Source organism: Zonotrichia leucophrys, chromosome 13 (assembly GCF_028769735.1).
Source record: "Zonotrichia leucophrys gambelii isolate GWCS_2022_RI chromosome 13, RI_Zleu_2.0, whole genome shotgun sequence".
Taxonomy (NCBI): domain Eukaryota; kingdom Metazoa; phylum Chordata; class Aves; order Passeriformes; family Passerellidae; genus Zonotrichia; species Zonotrichia leucophrys.
In genome coordinates, this window is record NC_088183.1 from 14,415,731 (window position 1) to 14,431,239 (window position 15,509).

The 15,509-nt window shown below is 40.1% G+C and overlaps 1 protein-coding gene across 2 annotated transcripts in view; it reads right to left on the bottom strand.

Annotated features, from left to right (window-relative positions):
* Positions 1 to 15,509, bottom strand: part of SLIT3 (slit guidance ligand 3) — a 482,576-nt gene that overhangs the window by 450,968 nt on the left and 16,099 nt on the right. For both annotated transcript variants that reach the window (XM_064724717.1, XM_064724718.1), the window contains 2 exons: positions 8,858 to 8,929; positions 7,009 to 7,080 (listed from right to left, as the gene is read on the bottom strand). In XM_064724717.1, coding sequence (XP_064580787.1) covers positions 7,009 to 7,080; positions 8,858 to 8,929 — 144 coding nt within the window. The remainder of the gene's footprint in view (positions 1 to 7,008; positions 7,081 to 8,857; positions 8,930 to 15,509) is intronic.

Here is a 15,509-nt window from a genome sequence, read left to right on the forward strand (position 1 = left end):
CCAGAGCAGCCAGTGCACAGTATTGACAGATAAGGGAAGCATGTGAGCCATTCACTGGGAACATTTATTTTGGCTGTTTGAGCCAAGAGCAGCACATAATGCTGAATCAAAAGCAATACCTAATTAATTAACTTCCTTCTTCCTTCCAACAATCAACAAAGGTGAGACTGGATGCAATACCTGCATTCTTCCCCTGTGGCTGGCTCAAGTGCACTATTCACATTCTATCTGTCAATATCTATTTTACTATTTTATCCTTTTTTCCCCATACAGATCAACAAGAGCTGCTCTGTCCTCACTCCTGGTTTTGTCCTGAGTGATTCTAAAGGTAAAATATCAACCACACAGCTCAGCAATCCACCATCTGCGTCTTGCATAGCAGTTTCCATCATATCTCATTAATAAAATTGGTATTTGTTATTTTATCTTCGTGTTGTAATTCACATTCCTCAGGGAAGCTGCTGATTTCGCCTGGGTTTTGTTAAGCAAGTCTTACAAGAAACAGGAATTCCTTACTGGTGACTTCCTCTAGAGTCAGATATCCAGTGTGAGCTCCTGCAGGGGTGAAGGGCAGCTGGGAAACCATTAAATTCCTCTGCTCCAGGCATGATAAAACATGATTTATTTTAAATTTGATTTGGGATTGCCACAGCATTTCAGCCCTCTCCAGGGAAAGGACAACACATCCCTGAGATTTAAGAGGTGGTCAGCTGGTCCAGCAGGGCAGAATTAGATTTGGGAAAGAGAGGCAGATCAGTTTCTTGCAAACAGGTGAAAAAATCAGCAAGTCTCCATTTCTGGGGCTGACTTCCAGCCCAGGCAGCCCCACACCCCATTTCCAGCAGTGCCAATGGGCAGGGCAAGCAGGGATCACCCTCCTCTCCCTCTGTGCCAGCCTCCCACCCTTCCCACCCGGTTTCTCAGCTGCCTGGGGGTTGATGCACTCAGGGGAGGTGCCTTGGATCAGTCTGATTTGATTTGTGCACTCTGCAGGAAGGGCGAGTGAACATCCCCAGGGCACAGCTGAGAGGGGACCCAGGGGATCAGACAGCACCAGCCTCCCCCCAGAGCATCAAACTGGGCAGCTCTGGGCAGGAATAACATGAGGAAGGAACTTGTGGGCATGGAAAGCTGCTACAGGAGGGTGCTGCTGCTACTCTACTGCCATCAGGGTCAGAAAACAGCAGGTGAAGCAGTGATGATGGCATGGCTCACCCTTAAGCAGTAAAAAGTGCATTACAGCCCCTGGAAACTGCAGAACCACAAATCAACACAATTCTTGAACAAAGCAGTCAGACTCTACCCATGCAAGTTAAAACAATTAGTCCCTCCAAATAAATTCATGAATTTACCATGTATTTTTCAGAGATGTTGTCTGAGAGGGAAGCCCTGAACAAACCCCAGACTTGAGAGTAAAAACAAAGGGAAGGGACCCAAATAATACTGTAAAAATTCTGCAGCACCAAGTGCTCCATTCTCCATGAGTGTCCCACCAGCATCCAGGAATAAAACCAATAACACCCTGTCAGATACTCCCACCCAAAACATTCTGGCTCCTCATGTTGGACTTCTCACAATGTAAACAGTCACACTCATTTGAAAAGCAATGCTAAATTGGCTTGGAAATGCAAGGTAAGAAAGATTGCTGTGTCAGATATGGGTTACAGGACTCTTTTTTTTATGACTGGAATAACTTCTCAGAGGATGTGGGGAAAAAGTTATCAACAATATTAATGAAATATTAACCAATATCAATAAATACCACTTAAATTTGCAGGCATCAACCAATGCAATAAAGAGTTTTATACTGCTTAGCTCACAGCTGCAGGCAGCACAAGAACTAAGTACTAATCTGTCCTTCTAACCAGGAGACCAGAACACACATCCAGGTGTCACAACCTGAATTTCAGTGTTGTTTATCCTTTGCCAGCTCCCACAAGGAGTGGTTCAGTTTACCAGTGGTCTCTGAAGGAAACAGGTTTCCCCCATTTACGAAAGATGGCACCACTGACCCCCAGACTGTGACCTGGGATCAGACACCTCAGGGCTGTTTTCCCCCATGAAGGCAGCTCAGGATCTGACATATCCCACAGCCAGTTCCTCAGGAGCCAGGGGGATGCTGCTGTCTTTGGGGGGAAAGCAGAGAAATCCATCACTCCAGTGTGCAGAGACACCTGCAGCAGTGTGGGAACCCAGGGCATCCCTCTGGCTGTCCAGGAGTGCCAGACCCCTGCCAGGGGGCTCAGAGACCCTGGCACAGAGCCCAAAACACCTGTGGGTTTGATTATGACCCATGGAGCAAATTACCAACCTTGTATGAAGATCTGCAAGCCATGACAGTTTAAGTAGAATAATAGTGAAGTTATCACAGGGTGAAAAATAGATTTTGGGGGTTTTGGTATGGGGATTCAGGAGGCAAGATGGAGGAATCGGGGTGTGTCCAGCCTTTCTCCTTCTTCTTCTTGGCCTCCATCTTCTGCTGTGATGTTGGCACTTAGAGATTGGTCTAGAATAGAAGCTCACTGTCTAACATAGGTGATAGGTATTGGGAAGTAACTGTAAACATTTTACACGTAGTTTGTAGTATAAAGACATAACACTGCCCTGGGAGCAGGCAGAGTGCCTGGAGCTGTCCTGCTGGATGGACCTAAGCAGGACAGGAGAAAATTTTTTATAGATAAGGAACAATAAACAACCTTGAGACCGAGAAATGAAGAGCTCTGACTCCTTCTTCAAGCACCAGGCTGGGAAAAGAGACTTTCTAACACATCTTGGGGTCACTCTGACAAGCCAGAGATCCCCACACAGCAGCCTTGGGCAGGCTGGCAGCACACCTGGTACTAAACCAACCCACCTGGAGCAGCAAGAAGGAAACACACAATTCCTAAAACCAATTAAATACCCAGTCACAGCTCTAAGTCCCCTTTAGGGTGTCTTTGTTCTCCTGCATTTCCAGATAAGCATTTCATGAGCACAAATTTCCAATAGGATGTGTTCCCCACCATACCACAGCAAAATGGGGACTGAAAACAAGAAGGAATTTTTTTCTGAAAGGTTAAATTTGACCTGTGTGACATCTTCACAGCTCCTTGTGGCCTCTGAAACGTGTAGTGCATGCAGCTCCAGCAGGAACACCCAAACTGCTCAACCTTGTGTAAACACCAGGGTCTGCTCCTTGCTGCCAAGGATTGCCTTTGTTTACAGCAGCTAAGAGCTGCCCAAAGCTTTTATTTCTTTCCCAGCTACTCTGAAGCACCTACCAACCTCTCCACTCAGCGTTGTAATTGTGGAAGATGCTTTCTGTATTACATGATTTATTTAAAGCATGTCCAATCTCAATTTATGAAATCCAGATTGTGAAGCATCACATAACAATTTAATCTTTTCCTTAGCATCTTTGATCACTAATAGTAATTTTACAGTACATTGTGCCAAATAAATACACTTTAATACCCCAATCAAGCATTTGGGAAGCTGCTTACAAAGACTCAATGCACAGTAGCATCAGTGCAGTTAAAAATCAAACCTGATTCCCATTTTGACCTGTCTCTTCACACACACCAAACCAAAACCATACCAGGGTTAAAATCTGGATTCTAGCTTTTTTGCCATTTTCTTAGAGCTAATTATTTTTCCCAACTTTGAGAAGATTTGATTTGGCCGCGCTTATACATTTTTCCCCCCTCCCCTAAACAACAAAAACACATTTTTAGTGTTTTCAGATGTTGAGATCTTTTATGCTTGCTAAAGACACTAATTTGAGTAGAAAGAAGCAGCCATCAGCCAAAGTCCATTCTTTTGAAGATTACAGAGCTACGTGACAATTTCTGGCAGTTGGCCGTGGAAAAGTCAGGATCTGTTGGTGTCTTATATCCTGCCTCATTTTTCACAGAAATGTGTGACATACATCTGGCTCTGGGAGAAATGTCAGTTCATCTTTCAGGCCCACCAATTCGCCTCTTGATCCTCCTGGCACGTGAAATTTCATCATCGTTTATCTTAAAATCCTACACTGTGTTAATAGCAAAGCATAAAAGTGAAATGGTAAAACCCAAAATAGGGGTCAGCTACCTCACCACTAATCTTTATGTTCTGGAATAAAGCTCTACAACCTTGCTGCAATAAAAGCACTGGAAACATTTTGGCTTTTCCACTGTGGTGAGTACCACTGGTCTTTCTCAGGATTCTGGATCTTAGCATTCAACAGAATTTACACTGAATTTTGGGTTAGAGTCCTTCATTTTCCAAGTGCTGAGTACAAACATGCCAAAAAAAGAAGTGGTTTCTACCTTCCACTTCCACAAATCTTCATTTCTCAGCTTTGTGCTGTCAATTCAAGATACCTTGCCTGATGTTCTTTCTTCAACTGATATGGCCAAATTTTATTGAGCCAATACAATAAAATTTGTATTTTGAACAAAGTAGTCAGACTCTACCCATGCAAGTTAAAACAATTTTTCCCTGCAAATAAATACTGACCATATCCTCCTTCATTTGCATTTTAAGCATTAATGTCCCACCAAAAAAAATAAAAATCAGAGTAAATCCAAATAAATGGAGGGCCACCCCCATGGCAGATTTGGCAGCAGTGAGTATCAGCTCTAAAGACATTTTATTTAAAGCTTACTTTTATAGAACATGTCAAACAAAATTTTGCTAATTTGCTCAGATAATAATGATTAAGTGCTTCAATGTCCAGACAAGTGAAAATAAAATGAACTCAAATATTCACCTGAGCCTAAGTCCTTTGGAAGCTCACCATGAGGAGAGGAGTGGAACATACTTCCCCTGTTACTTTGAATGAAAACCTTTATATGTGGTATTTTGCCAGGAATAGAAATTACTCCTGTTCTTTAAAGCTTGACCCAGTACAGCTGCTTTGTTTAAAAATAAGTTAACGATTACTTTTGCATCCACTTCAATAGATCAAAAAAGAACATTATTCCAAAAAGCGAAGCAATGTAAGTGATTTTTATTTGTTATTTGAAAGAAATTAAATGGAAAAAAGCCAGGGTTTTTTAATGCAACCAACATACTTTCTTCATTAACATTTTGCAATGTTTGACAATACTTAATAAAATAGCTTTAATATTACCTAAAATGTTGCAATTTAGCCTTTGTGTGTTACGCCAAACTTTCCACAGTCCATTCTCCAAAGCCTACTCATAGCAAAACCCCCAGATTTATAGTTTTGTCCTAAAAATGATTTAAGCTAAAATACCAAAAATTTGCAAGTTTCCAGACCTCCCTTTCATACTACATTAATTTAGGAAATATTTTAATGACAGGCAATGCTAAAAGAGAAGCAGAGATGCAGTATGGTGAACAGGCCAAGTTAAGAGTTCGTACAGGGAAGGAAAAAAAAAAAAAGCTGAGACTTTCAAACATCACAGACTTAAAGAGACACTATTAAAGGTATCATATTTCCTGCCTTCTGCTTTCACAATGTATATTGTTCTCATTTGCTGGCAGGGCAGGCTCTGCAGAAACACACAGATGACATTTGAGTTTTGCTTCTGGCTACCAAGAGCCAGCCTTTCTCCTGGAAGCTCTTCAAAACTCTTTCAAAATTTAACTACCTCAACCTTTATCTAAATATAGGTATGAGAAAAACTATAGGAATCTTTATCTAAATATAGGTATGAGGAAGATTTATTTATATATGTATACACATGTATATAAAATGAGCTCAAAACTAGGACTTGGTAGTTAGGATACTGACTCTTCACAATGATTTATGTGAAAAAACTATTCTACAATGTCAGGCTATGTTTAATTTTAGAAAATTAAGCTAGGGTCGTTTTTTTCCTGAAATAAATCAGCCACAGCAAAACTCTGCACCTGAAAGTACTTCCTAATTGAATATAGGTGCAAATCTGTTGGAATTTAAAACTCATCTCCCTTATTGCCATAGATGGAGCTTTCTGATTCATGACAAAAGTACTGGGTAAATTAATTTTAAATGTTCAGCACACTCATTAAACAACTCCAATGCAAATCTAATCCTGAGATCATCTGAAACAGCTTTAGCACAGCATTAGCTCAATACTCCAGACTTCTCTTGAATAATTGCTGGTGGGCACTTAACTCTTGAAAGCTGCTTTAGAAAATATCAATGAGAAAATAACAAGTCCTACAAGAAATGCCTTGCAGATAACAGTTACCAACCAAGCATAAAAAGCCTGCATTCCAAACCAGCTTGTGATATTGTTCTGGTCACCTACCTCTAACAAAGAATAATTCTCCAAGGTATTTCAGTTTTGCAGAGATTTTGTTCTGCTCTCACCATAAACAGAATTAATGATGATGAAAAGGAGCACACTCAGCTAAGAGCAGAAATTGGGTGCAGAATTAACTTTGTCCTTTTTAATATTTAAATTTATACTCCTGCAGGGCCAGGAGTTTCCTATAAACTAATTCCAGATTTAGGGACATCTTAATTTCTTTTTTTTTTGGAGAAGGTGAATATAACTTAATTGCTATCAAAAGCAGAGAAACTCTACAATCCATCCTCCACAAGTCTTCCTTGATACCCTGGCATCCACTGCTATCACTGGCATTATGCTACTTCAGAGGAAATTAAGGGAATCAGAAAACCAAATATAAAGGCAGTTTTAGAAATACTGTGGTTCTCAAAGGAAAAAGAATAAATTTCCATCAGCACAGACACATATAAAATACACAATAATATGAAATTATTATTTAAAAAAAAATCTTTCCCCCACAGACCAATTTTAAGACTTGCCCAGATTATGTTCTTCTGGTAATGTTATTGAGACTCTGGTTTCACTTCCAGTTCTATTTTCTTGGCAGTCACTCTACATTTAATTTCAAGTATTAGCTATCATGTAATGTAAATTCAGCTGTCTTTAAGAGCATGTTTTAATTTAGGCAGGTACTCATCTCTCTCTTTCTTAAAGTTAATTTTATTATCATTATATATTATGGATTACCAATAAGAGTGAAGTAGAAAATGTGCAGCTTTTCCACAGGTATACAGATACTTACAGTCTTTCAAGTTGTTTCAGGTCCTGAAAAGCTCCACGCTCTATCACACTGATCTGATTTTCTTCCAAGTGTCTGCAATTGAAGAAATACCAGTTAATTTTAACAACACAGAAAATCATCCCCACTTCTCTTCAAATATTATCAAAATGCAAAATGCTTCTCACCTAAGTATCAATACCAGTTTTAACTGGAGATTATTAAAATAATCAGGGTGGAGGAACACTGTTTCTCTTGGTCACTAACAGGAAATAGATTGCAAATTTTCCTCCTGACCTCCACATTTGGTAAATATTTTTGTTCCTAAACCTCTGTAACCACATTTTGCTCATCCCTGGGACATTGCTCATCTTTCTAGGAGATTTGTGTGCCATAATTGAGATAACTGACTGAAAAGTGAAGGTTATCTCCTTTCCATCCATTTTGTATGTGTGGTGTTTGCTTGAGACTGGAGGATTTTTTTCTGCTGTACAGGACTATGAGTTTCCAGGTGACTTTGCTCCTAGTCCTTATTCTGATGTGTGCAAACAGAATTATGCTATATTTCTAGGAACACTGGGACAGGCTGCAGATTTCTGTATTCCCACTGTAACCCCAGCAAACAGGGAAGAAAAAAAGGAAAAATAGGGGTTTAGTGACAGAATTATGAAGAGACCATAAGAGAAACCAAAGAAAAGCTAAGGAAAATCTGAAGGATGTTTTATTCCAAGGACCTGTGTGGCAGACACTACACTACTCAAAGTCTGAGCAAATGAGACTTTTGTCCTATGTTCCTGAAATGAACACAGGACAAAATCACAAAAAAGCTCTAAAGATGGCAGTTGTGCATTTTGGTTATTCCTGAAGGCATAAAAGACTGCAGCAGCAGCATCAAGCAATGCTTGATACTATGAAAACCCAACCAAACTGACAAAACTACTATAATTAATATAATATAGAACATGTATTTTAATAGACTCTCAAAATGGTACTGACAGCTGGGATGGGAGCCAAGGAAATCTAAACAACGCCTCTGCTAGGGATGAGAGAAACACCACAAGAACAAGAAGTCTCCCCCTAGATTTAAGGTGTTTCCTTAGTATTTGACAACTTGTTCAGAAGTGTTAAGGTAGCAGGAGCAAATCTCACCTTTTCCTTAGCAGGATTTCAATATTACTTGAATTATCACTAAAGAACTCTAACAGTTCTTTAGTTGCAGCTTTAGGGGTTTGTTTTAGAAGATAGTGATGAAAAGTTTTCTTCTGAGTAACTCAGTAGTGCTGTTTGAGGTTCATGTAGAGAAAACAGGAACCCAGGAATGAAAGTCTGATGTTCAAAGACTGCCTACAGATTAAGCTCTTGACTGAGATACTGAGACAGATACTGAGGTGCTGTCATGAGACAGCACCAGCTGAAATCTTTGTATTTATACTAGACCAAAAACCTTACCAGTTTCCTTGTGCTCAAGTTCTACCACTATTCTTGATCAACCTCTGCTTCAGACTATGCAAAATGCTGTTCATGGGACTGTACCTCACAGTGGCCAAAATCTGAAAGTCCCATTTGCTAATGTCTCAATAGAAGTGATTTCTACATGAGTGATTGCAAAGCAGACCACAATCTTTAGCACATGACTTATTCAAAGCTAGTAAGAAACAACTGAACAGCTCTGAAACTGCAGTCATTTTAGTATAGAACTAAAATTTACTGTTTCACATAGGAAACTGTTCAGGATGCCTGGTTTAAAAGAATACCAACAACTGCATAATATGCCAAAATGACTAGAATTTGATCCCTGAGATTAAGGAATTTTTAAGTAGTAGCACCCTAAAATAGTCTCACAAAAACCAGACAAGTTTTGTGTTGTACTCACAAGACACGAAGATTCTTCAGCCCCGTGAAGTCTGTCTTTGTGATTCTGGTGATGTTGTTTTTTTCTAGATCCCTGCAGAGGAAACAGAAAGCAGCATTCAGATACTATAACTGACACCCAAAATCCCATTAGCAGAAAGTATTTCCATCACAGGAGCACCCACCAGCTGCTCAAACTGTACAAACAAACATTAAAAGCATCAAGATCTCAAATAGCAAGTCATCAATCCCGATGCATTTTGCCTCCTCCTCCTCTAAGTTGTTCTCACAGATTAAATTTCCCCTAAAAATGGGTTTCTCCCATTCTTAGTTCTAGTGTCAGTGCTCACTATATGCTTCTTTCCCCCTGAGATTACAATTCTGTAAGAGGCTGTGCATACCCAAGACCCAATTAATACAAAACAGCTGAAAGAAGTGTACAAGGTCCCAAAATTATTATTCTAAAGCCAAGTGAGTCCAACCTGCTGCAGAAACTTTGGCCACACGGAGCCTGAAAAGAGGACAACAAAGTCCAGTGACTCCTTGTGTGCTCCTACCCAGCAGACTGGAACACTCACTGGTGCCACAGCACCTGGTTTGCCATTTTCTCCCCTCTAGACCTGCCCTTGCCAAGAACCCATGAAGTTCTGCCAGCTGAGCACGTCCTGTTACTTGGCTGTAGATATTTCATGGTTTTCAGTCCCGTCCACACTGTTCTCCCTGACCTAGTGCTATCCAACAGGGACAAGACAAACAGCTGGTCTTCCTTTCTTCATCAAAAATATGGCACGTAGACACAAAATGTATAATATTTTTGGCATAACTTTTTCGAACATTTGACATCAATCTTTCTATGAGTCTAACATACAAGCAAGACCTTAACTGGACCGGAGCAGTATGTATTGCACCAGAGCACAGAAATAAGTGTTGAAGAATATTGGAATCTACTGCTAATGGTTATTGACAGACATCAAAATAATACTAATAAAATCCTTAAGTCATAAAATGGATTATAAACAGATTTCACAAACTATAGGCCTTAGTTCATGTCTCTTAGCACGAGACATTTCCATAATACAAGAAACATTCTCCTGTCGGAAAGTAAGGATAAAGATCAGGAAATGAGGGGGGAAAAGTCCCTATGTTTCAGCTATATGAAAAAGACTGTACCCCTACCTGACTTATACCAGCTGTATTTTAAAAGGTTCACTGAAGAAAAGAAACCACCAAGCCTGTACAGGGCACTTTCACTGGCCATACCAGCCATTCTCTTCCATTTGTCTTTGTCCTCTCAACTGACTCATGCTTTTCCCCAAGAATACCTTTGAATCACTGCCTGCATCTTTCAGATTTTCCAGCCTAATTTCCTCTTCTGTTCTCAGTTCAGTTCTTCTACCCCGGTGCATCATTAACTACTCACTGGTGTGCCAGTGAGCTGATTGCAAGAATCACTGGAAAGAATTACGTCTGGAGTAAGCAGCGAGTAAATAGCTGGTGCTTGACTTGCACGTTGTTCCCCATCTGCTTTTCATGGCATTCCATCACAAGCTTTCCCTTTATCTCAGAGAAGCTCTAGCAAAACACAGCATTAAGCTGGTTGGAATCCCCCAAGGCAGAGAGGAGCCAGCCAAGGGACATGGAGCAACACGGTGTCCATGGCCCTGTTTCTGTGTATTTTGGTAAGACTCGATCCCAGCACAGCTTTGCTTGGCTTCAGTGCACGCAGAACCATCACTCCTGCCATGCACACAGCAACCTCCCCACCACACCCAGTCTGAGACAGCAATCCCACACACGAGCACAATTCCCCAGGAACACTCAGCATTATTCCCCTGGGGAATTCTGCAGCTCTCAGTTCTGAAAGACTTCAGCATTCCTTGATCAGCACATATCTCGAGATCGCTTTTTCCTCTGCCCCTGCAGATTGGCACAGCCTGTCCTGTATACACAATATCAATCATCCTATTAATCACTTACAGAGTTTAGTGTCTAAGTGAAAGGTTTCCATTTCTGTTATTCCAATTACTTGCACCATGCCCTAACCTTAAGAGAAACATTCCTCATGAAGTTCACTCTGCTCAAACCATAACTGCAGCCTCTGTCTGTTTTAAAAAACAGTGTTTACCTTCTGAACATTTGCTTTTTCCAGCGTGCTCTGCCTCAAGGCTTATCTGCCATTTGAAGAAAAACAGACTGAAACTGTGATGAACTATGTAAAATTTCCTCCTCCTGTTCACAGTAGGTCTAACGCTGCTGCAGAGCAGCAGATTGCCACAGGTTACCCCATTAGTCAATTAAACTTTGTGACTCTGAAGTTACTGAACTAATGCAGACATTAGTGGTTTACAGCTGGTATTTGTGGGCAACATAATATTTTATGTTTCCTTTATAAAGTTTGGCAGCTGATTATGGGCTCACTAGTGGGTTTCAACTACAAAGAGCTAAACCTTAACATGTAATCTTGGTTGGCTTTCAAACACATCAGTGTTCAAAAGGACTCTTGGAACCAAACAGATTTCTTGGAAAAGAAATCATCTGGGTCTAAGATATGAGGGAAATAATACCATGCAGGCAAATTTATTTATATTTCACTTCAACACGTATCTATGTCTAGATGAAATAATTCTACACAATATTCTTATTATGCAGAATTCCTGCATTTTGGGTAGTATGAGAGGCCAAGAAGATCTTGAATCCTACTCAACACATCTCTCCCACAGCACCAGCTACTACTCTTGGTTATTTCACATTCAAATAAGATAGTCTAATCAATTAAAAACATCTAAGAAATCTCCATTAAGGAATACAAGCCTCTTCTGGAGTATCAGCAGCAAAGTTGATTATCACTCCATTAAAAAGAAATCAGAAACGATATCTATACCAGCTTTGGTAAAGCTCTTGACATCAGGTCTGCCTTGTCAATTAATTTATTAATTTATTTTAGCATAATTTGTAGGATAAAGCATGCTAAGAACAGTGCAGCTAGAGTGGTAGCTTTAAGAAAACAGACGTGGAAGGAATTATTTCAGTGAGAATAGAAACATGAATTGGACTAGAATGGTACAAGACATCATGAAAGTGAGTTCAGATGAGCTATTAAGGGAGCTTTACTCATAAACATGTCCTGCTATGTTCTAATAACAATTTAATTCAACACATATTTTGTAGATGCTGAAGACTGAGTCACACAACATACACACTTATTACAAACAGGGATGCTTGGAGCAACTGGAGCAAATCCTGCTTCATTGCAACAATTCCTCTGAATTGCTTCATCTTTCATTCTTCTCTAAAGACAATCAAGTGAATTCAAGACAGACTTTTCAATGTCTTAAAGCACCAGCATTCCCAGGAGAGTGCACAGATTTCCTCTGCTACATCACTTAAATTTCAGTTGATAATTACTCTGCTCAGCCACTCAACTCTTCCAAAACATCCGGACGCTGTCTCAGCCCCCACCCTCTCTCTTCCTTGGGCTGGCTGAAGTTCATGGCTGGAGAAGTCAATCCACTTGTCTCCTCACACTTTGTGCCTCTGCCTTGGCTCTGCTGCCTTGGCAGTCACAGCCCCTCATCCCGGACAGCCTGGAGCCTCCCTGCCCTCCCTGGTGCTGATCTGACACCCCATCACCCCACAGTGAGCAGAGCAGCTCTTACAGGAGAGCCAAGAACAACAGCAATCAGATGCTGCAGTCTTGCACAATCTCCAGCTCAATAATTCAGAAGGTGTATATATAAATGAAATACCTTATACAACGTTCAAATCCTCTTATGTACAAGGATGCAGAAATTCAAAGCAACACTACAAGATGGTAGCAAGTTCCTGTTGTAGTCAGAGCTTATTCTGCTACCATCTGAACCCACTCTCTATTATAATATCCAAGATAATTGGATAATAAACTTTGGGCCCTCATCTAAGTTGTGAATCTCAAACATACCCAGGTCAATCCCTAACTTAATTCCTCAGCATCCTGAAGACTGTGGGTTTGAGGTCCTTGAATCAGCTGCTCATTTCAGAGCTCTGCTTGCCCAGTCGTGCTTCTCCAGGCAAATTGAAGACTCTTCCTAAAGCACAAGCCAGTTCTCTCTCTACAGCTCTGCAATGGTTTGGTTCTGCAGCCTCTGATACACGGGCACAAGCTCATGGGAACACCACACACTCATTCTGATGTTCTTCCTGCAAATCCTGTGATGGCTTTAAGACAAGGCTCTATTTTGTGCTTTAAAAAAAAAAAACAATTTCTTTTCTTTTATATTTTTCTTATCTGAAAAACTACCAGACTTCAGGCCTAATGCTGTTACCTTTTGGTCAGAAAATAAATTGCCTAAATTTAGTTCCCTTTCTAAAAGGAACACAGTTGCTGCACTTGGTTAAAGCCATTTATCAATAAGTGCTCAAGAATAATAAATTTGCCTCTCTTTCAGAGAATTCTTGGGTGCCCATCTGGCAAACAGTGACATTCCTAACAACAAAACTGAAGATCCTTGATGCCCATTAATTTCATGGCAGTAGCTGATTTTGCATTTCAGTGACAAGCATGAATCCTAGATAGCCAATATTTTGAAAAACATTTATTGTCTAATTAATATTATTTGTCTTTAACCCAAGACAACATTACACAAAATGAAAACCCATGGAAAACAAAAATAACCTGCCATCTAAGGAGAAGGAGCACCAGACTTAATTGTAGTCCTCAGATATTTCTTCATTTACATCAATAAAGAATTCAATAAGAGCAGTAGGGAAACTGTATTTAAGGAAAAATGAACTGCCATACACTTCAAAAAACAGCTCTTACCCAAGTTAAACAGCTCCAGGATTCTTTCCTGTCCAGCTGCTTCCTAAGTTAGGTAAATATTCATTTCTAGGCACAGAACCTCAAACACAAAGTTGAGTTTCTGTTCCTGCTACGTTTTCAAAGTGGTTACCACACACCACAGTTCAAAGTAGGGACAAACAAATCAGCCCAGAACCCAACACTATGAAAGGAATCTTGGTTCAACCAACACCCCACAATCTACAGGGAAGATGAATTTCTCTTCACCTCATTTTTTTTGTATTTTCCAAGAAGGAACGCATAAAATTTGTGTGTCACAGAACAAAGTTAGGAACTAATAAAAACCTCTCTTGTTCTCCCTAAAAACAGGTCAGGATCCAACACACCATCTAGAATTCCCATCAAAACAAACCTCACCAGGGACACAACTCACGCAACTTCCAAATGTTCATGAAGAACAGAAGAAAAATAATTTCCCAAGAAACTTAAGAGCACCTGTTCTGAAGTGACAGCACACATCCTTTGCTAGGATTAATCTGTACCTCATTCCAAAGGGTTTATTTTGAATGGCAAATCCACATTGAAAACATGGGAGCCAAAACCCAAGTGATAATGAATTAATCCAGATTCCTGGCTCTAAGGAGTTGCTGATCTTTTTCATTAGCCGAATTCCTCTAAGTACCTGAAGCAGCCCTCACTCCTAAGAAAAAGAGGTTTTTTCTGTGCCACTGCCCTGCTGAAGGACTTGGTCAGCCCAAATCATCCTGAGTGGCAACTGAGTCATCCCCTGGAAATGTTCCTGTGCTTTCTTCTCCCCTTACCCAGGTAACAGCACCTGTTGGAGCTGGAACAAACCTGCATTTTCCACAGCAATGCATTTTCCACCCTTGACCTTGATCTATTGCACTCCAGAAACTTAAAGCCATGAGGAAAACCTTGATTTTTAGCAAAGTTAAAAGCTGGAGGCAAAGCTGGAGGTTCAATAAAGCCTCCCCCTTTAGGAGTGCTTTGGTTCTTGGTTTGGGATCATGCTAAAACCAGCACCAGGAAAGGGACAAAAATGCACTCCCATGTGTGAATGTACCCACAGAGCAGATTCTGGCTGCCCTTTCCAGTCCTCACACACCCAGTGTCTGTTTTATTATTTCAACCATTTTCCAGGATTTCTGCTGTGTAGCTAATTTTCTTTAATGGGTATGAACTGCCACCAGCCTCTTAACCTTAAATGACCATAATTCCCAACAGAAAGCACTTGGCAATTCTCTCTTTTGCCTTCAATCCAAGAACTTCAAAGTTCCTGTGATAAACTACTCAATTATAACACTATCCTGGAGCCCTCTGGCAGCACAATCTGCATATCTTCACATTGAACATATTTTCATCTCCAGTTTTGCAATGCAGGAAATGAATTCCTGGGACTGGGTTTTATGAAATACACAAATCCCACTAGTTTCCAAATCACATGGGCAAGTAGGAACATCACTTCCAAGGAAGGACAAAAACTTCAAAATCATATTCAGCTGAGGTAATTACACTTTTTAAAAATAGCACATTTCATGTCTAAGATATGAAATGTACTACCATTGTTATATAATTATATATATAAATAAATATACTATACATATACAATATATAAAAATATATATACAATATTATGCATATATACAATATATACAATATTAATATATATTGTTGTGGTATAATGACTTGTTATTTTTTTCTTATAATCAGCTGACTTTGCAAAGGAGCATGAGAATTTATTTTTATTTCTACTGAGCTCTAGAAAGACTGGCACTCTCTGAACCTTTCCCATCATTTAGTTCAGTAGAAGAAAAACATTCAAAGTCCTCCACCTGAGAGGGAATAAACCCATGCAACAAGCCCAGGTGGGGCAGGG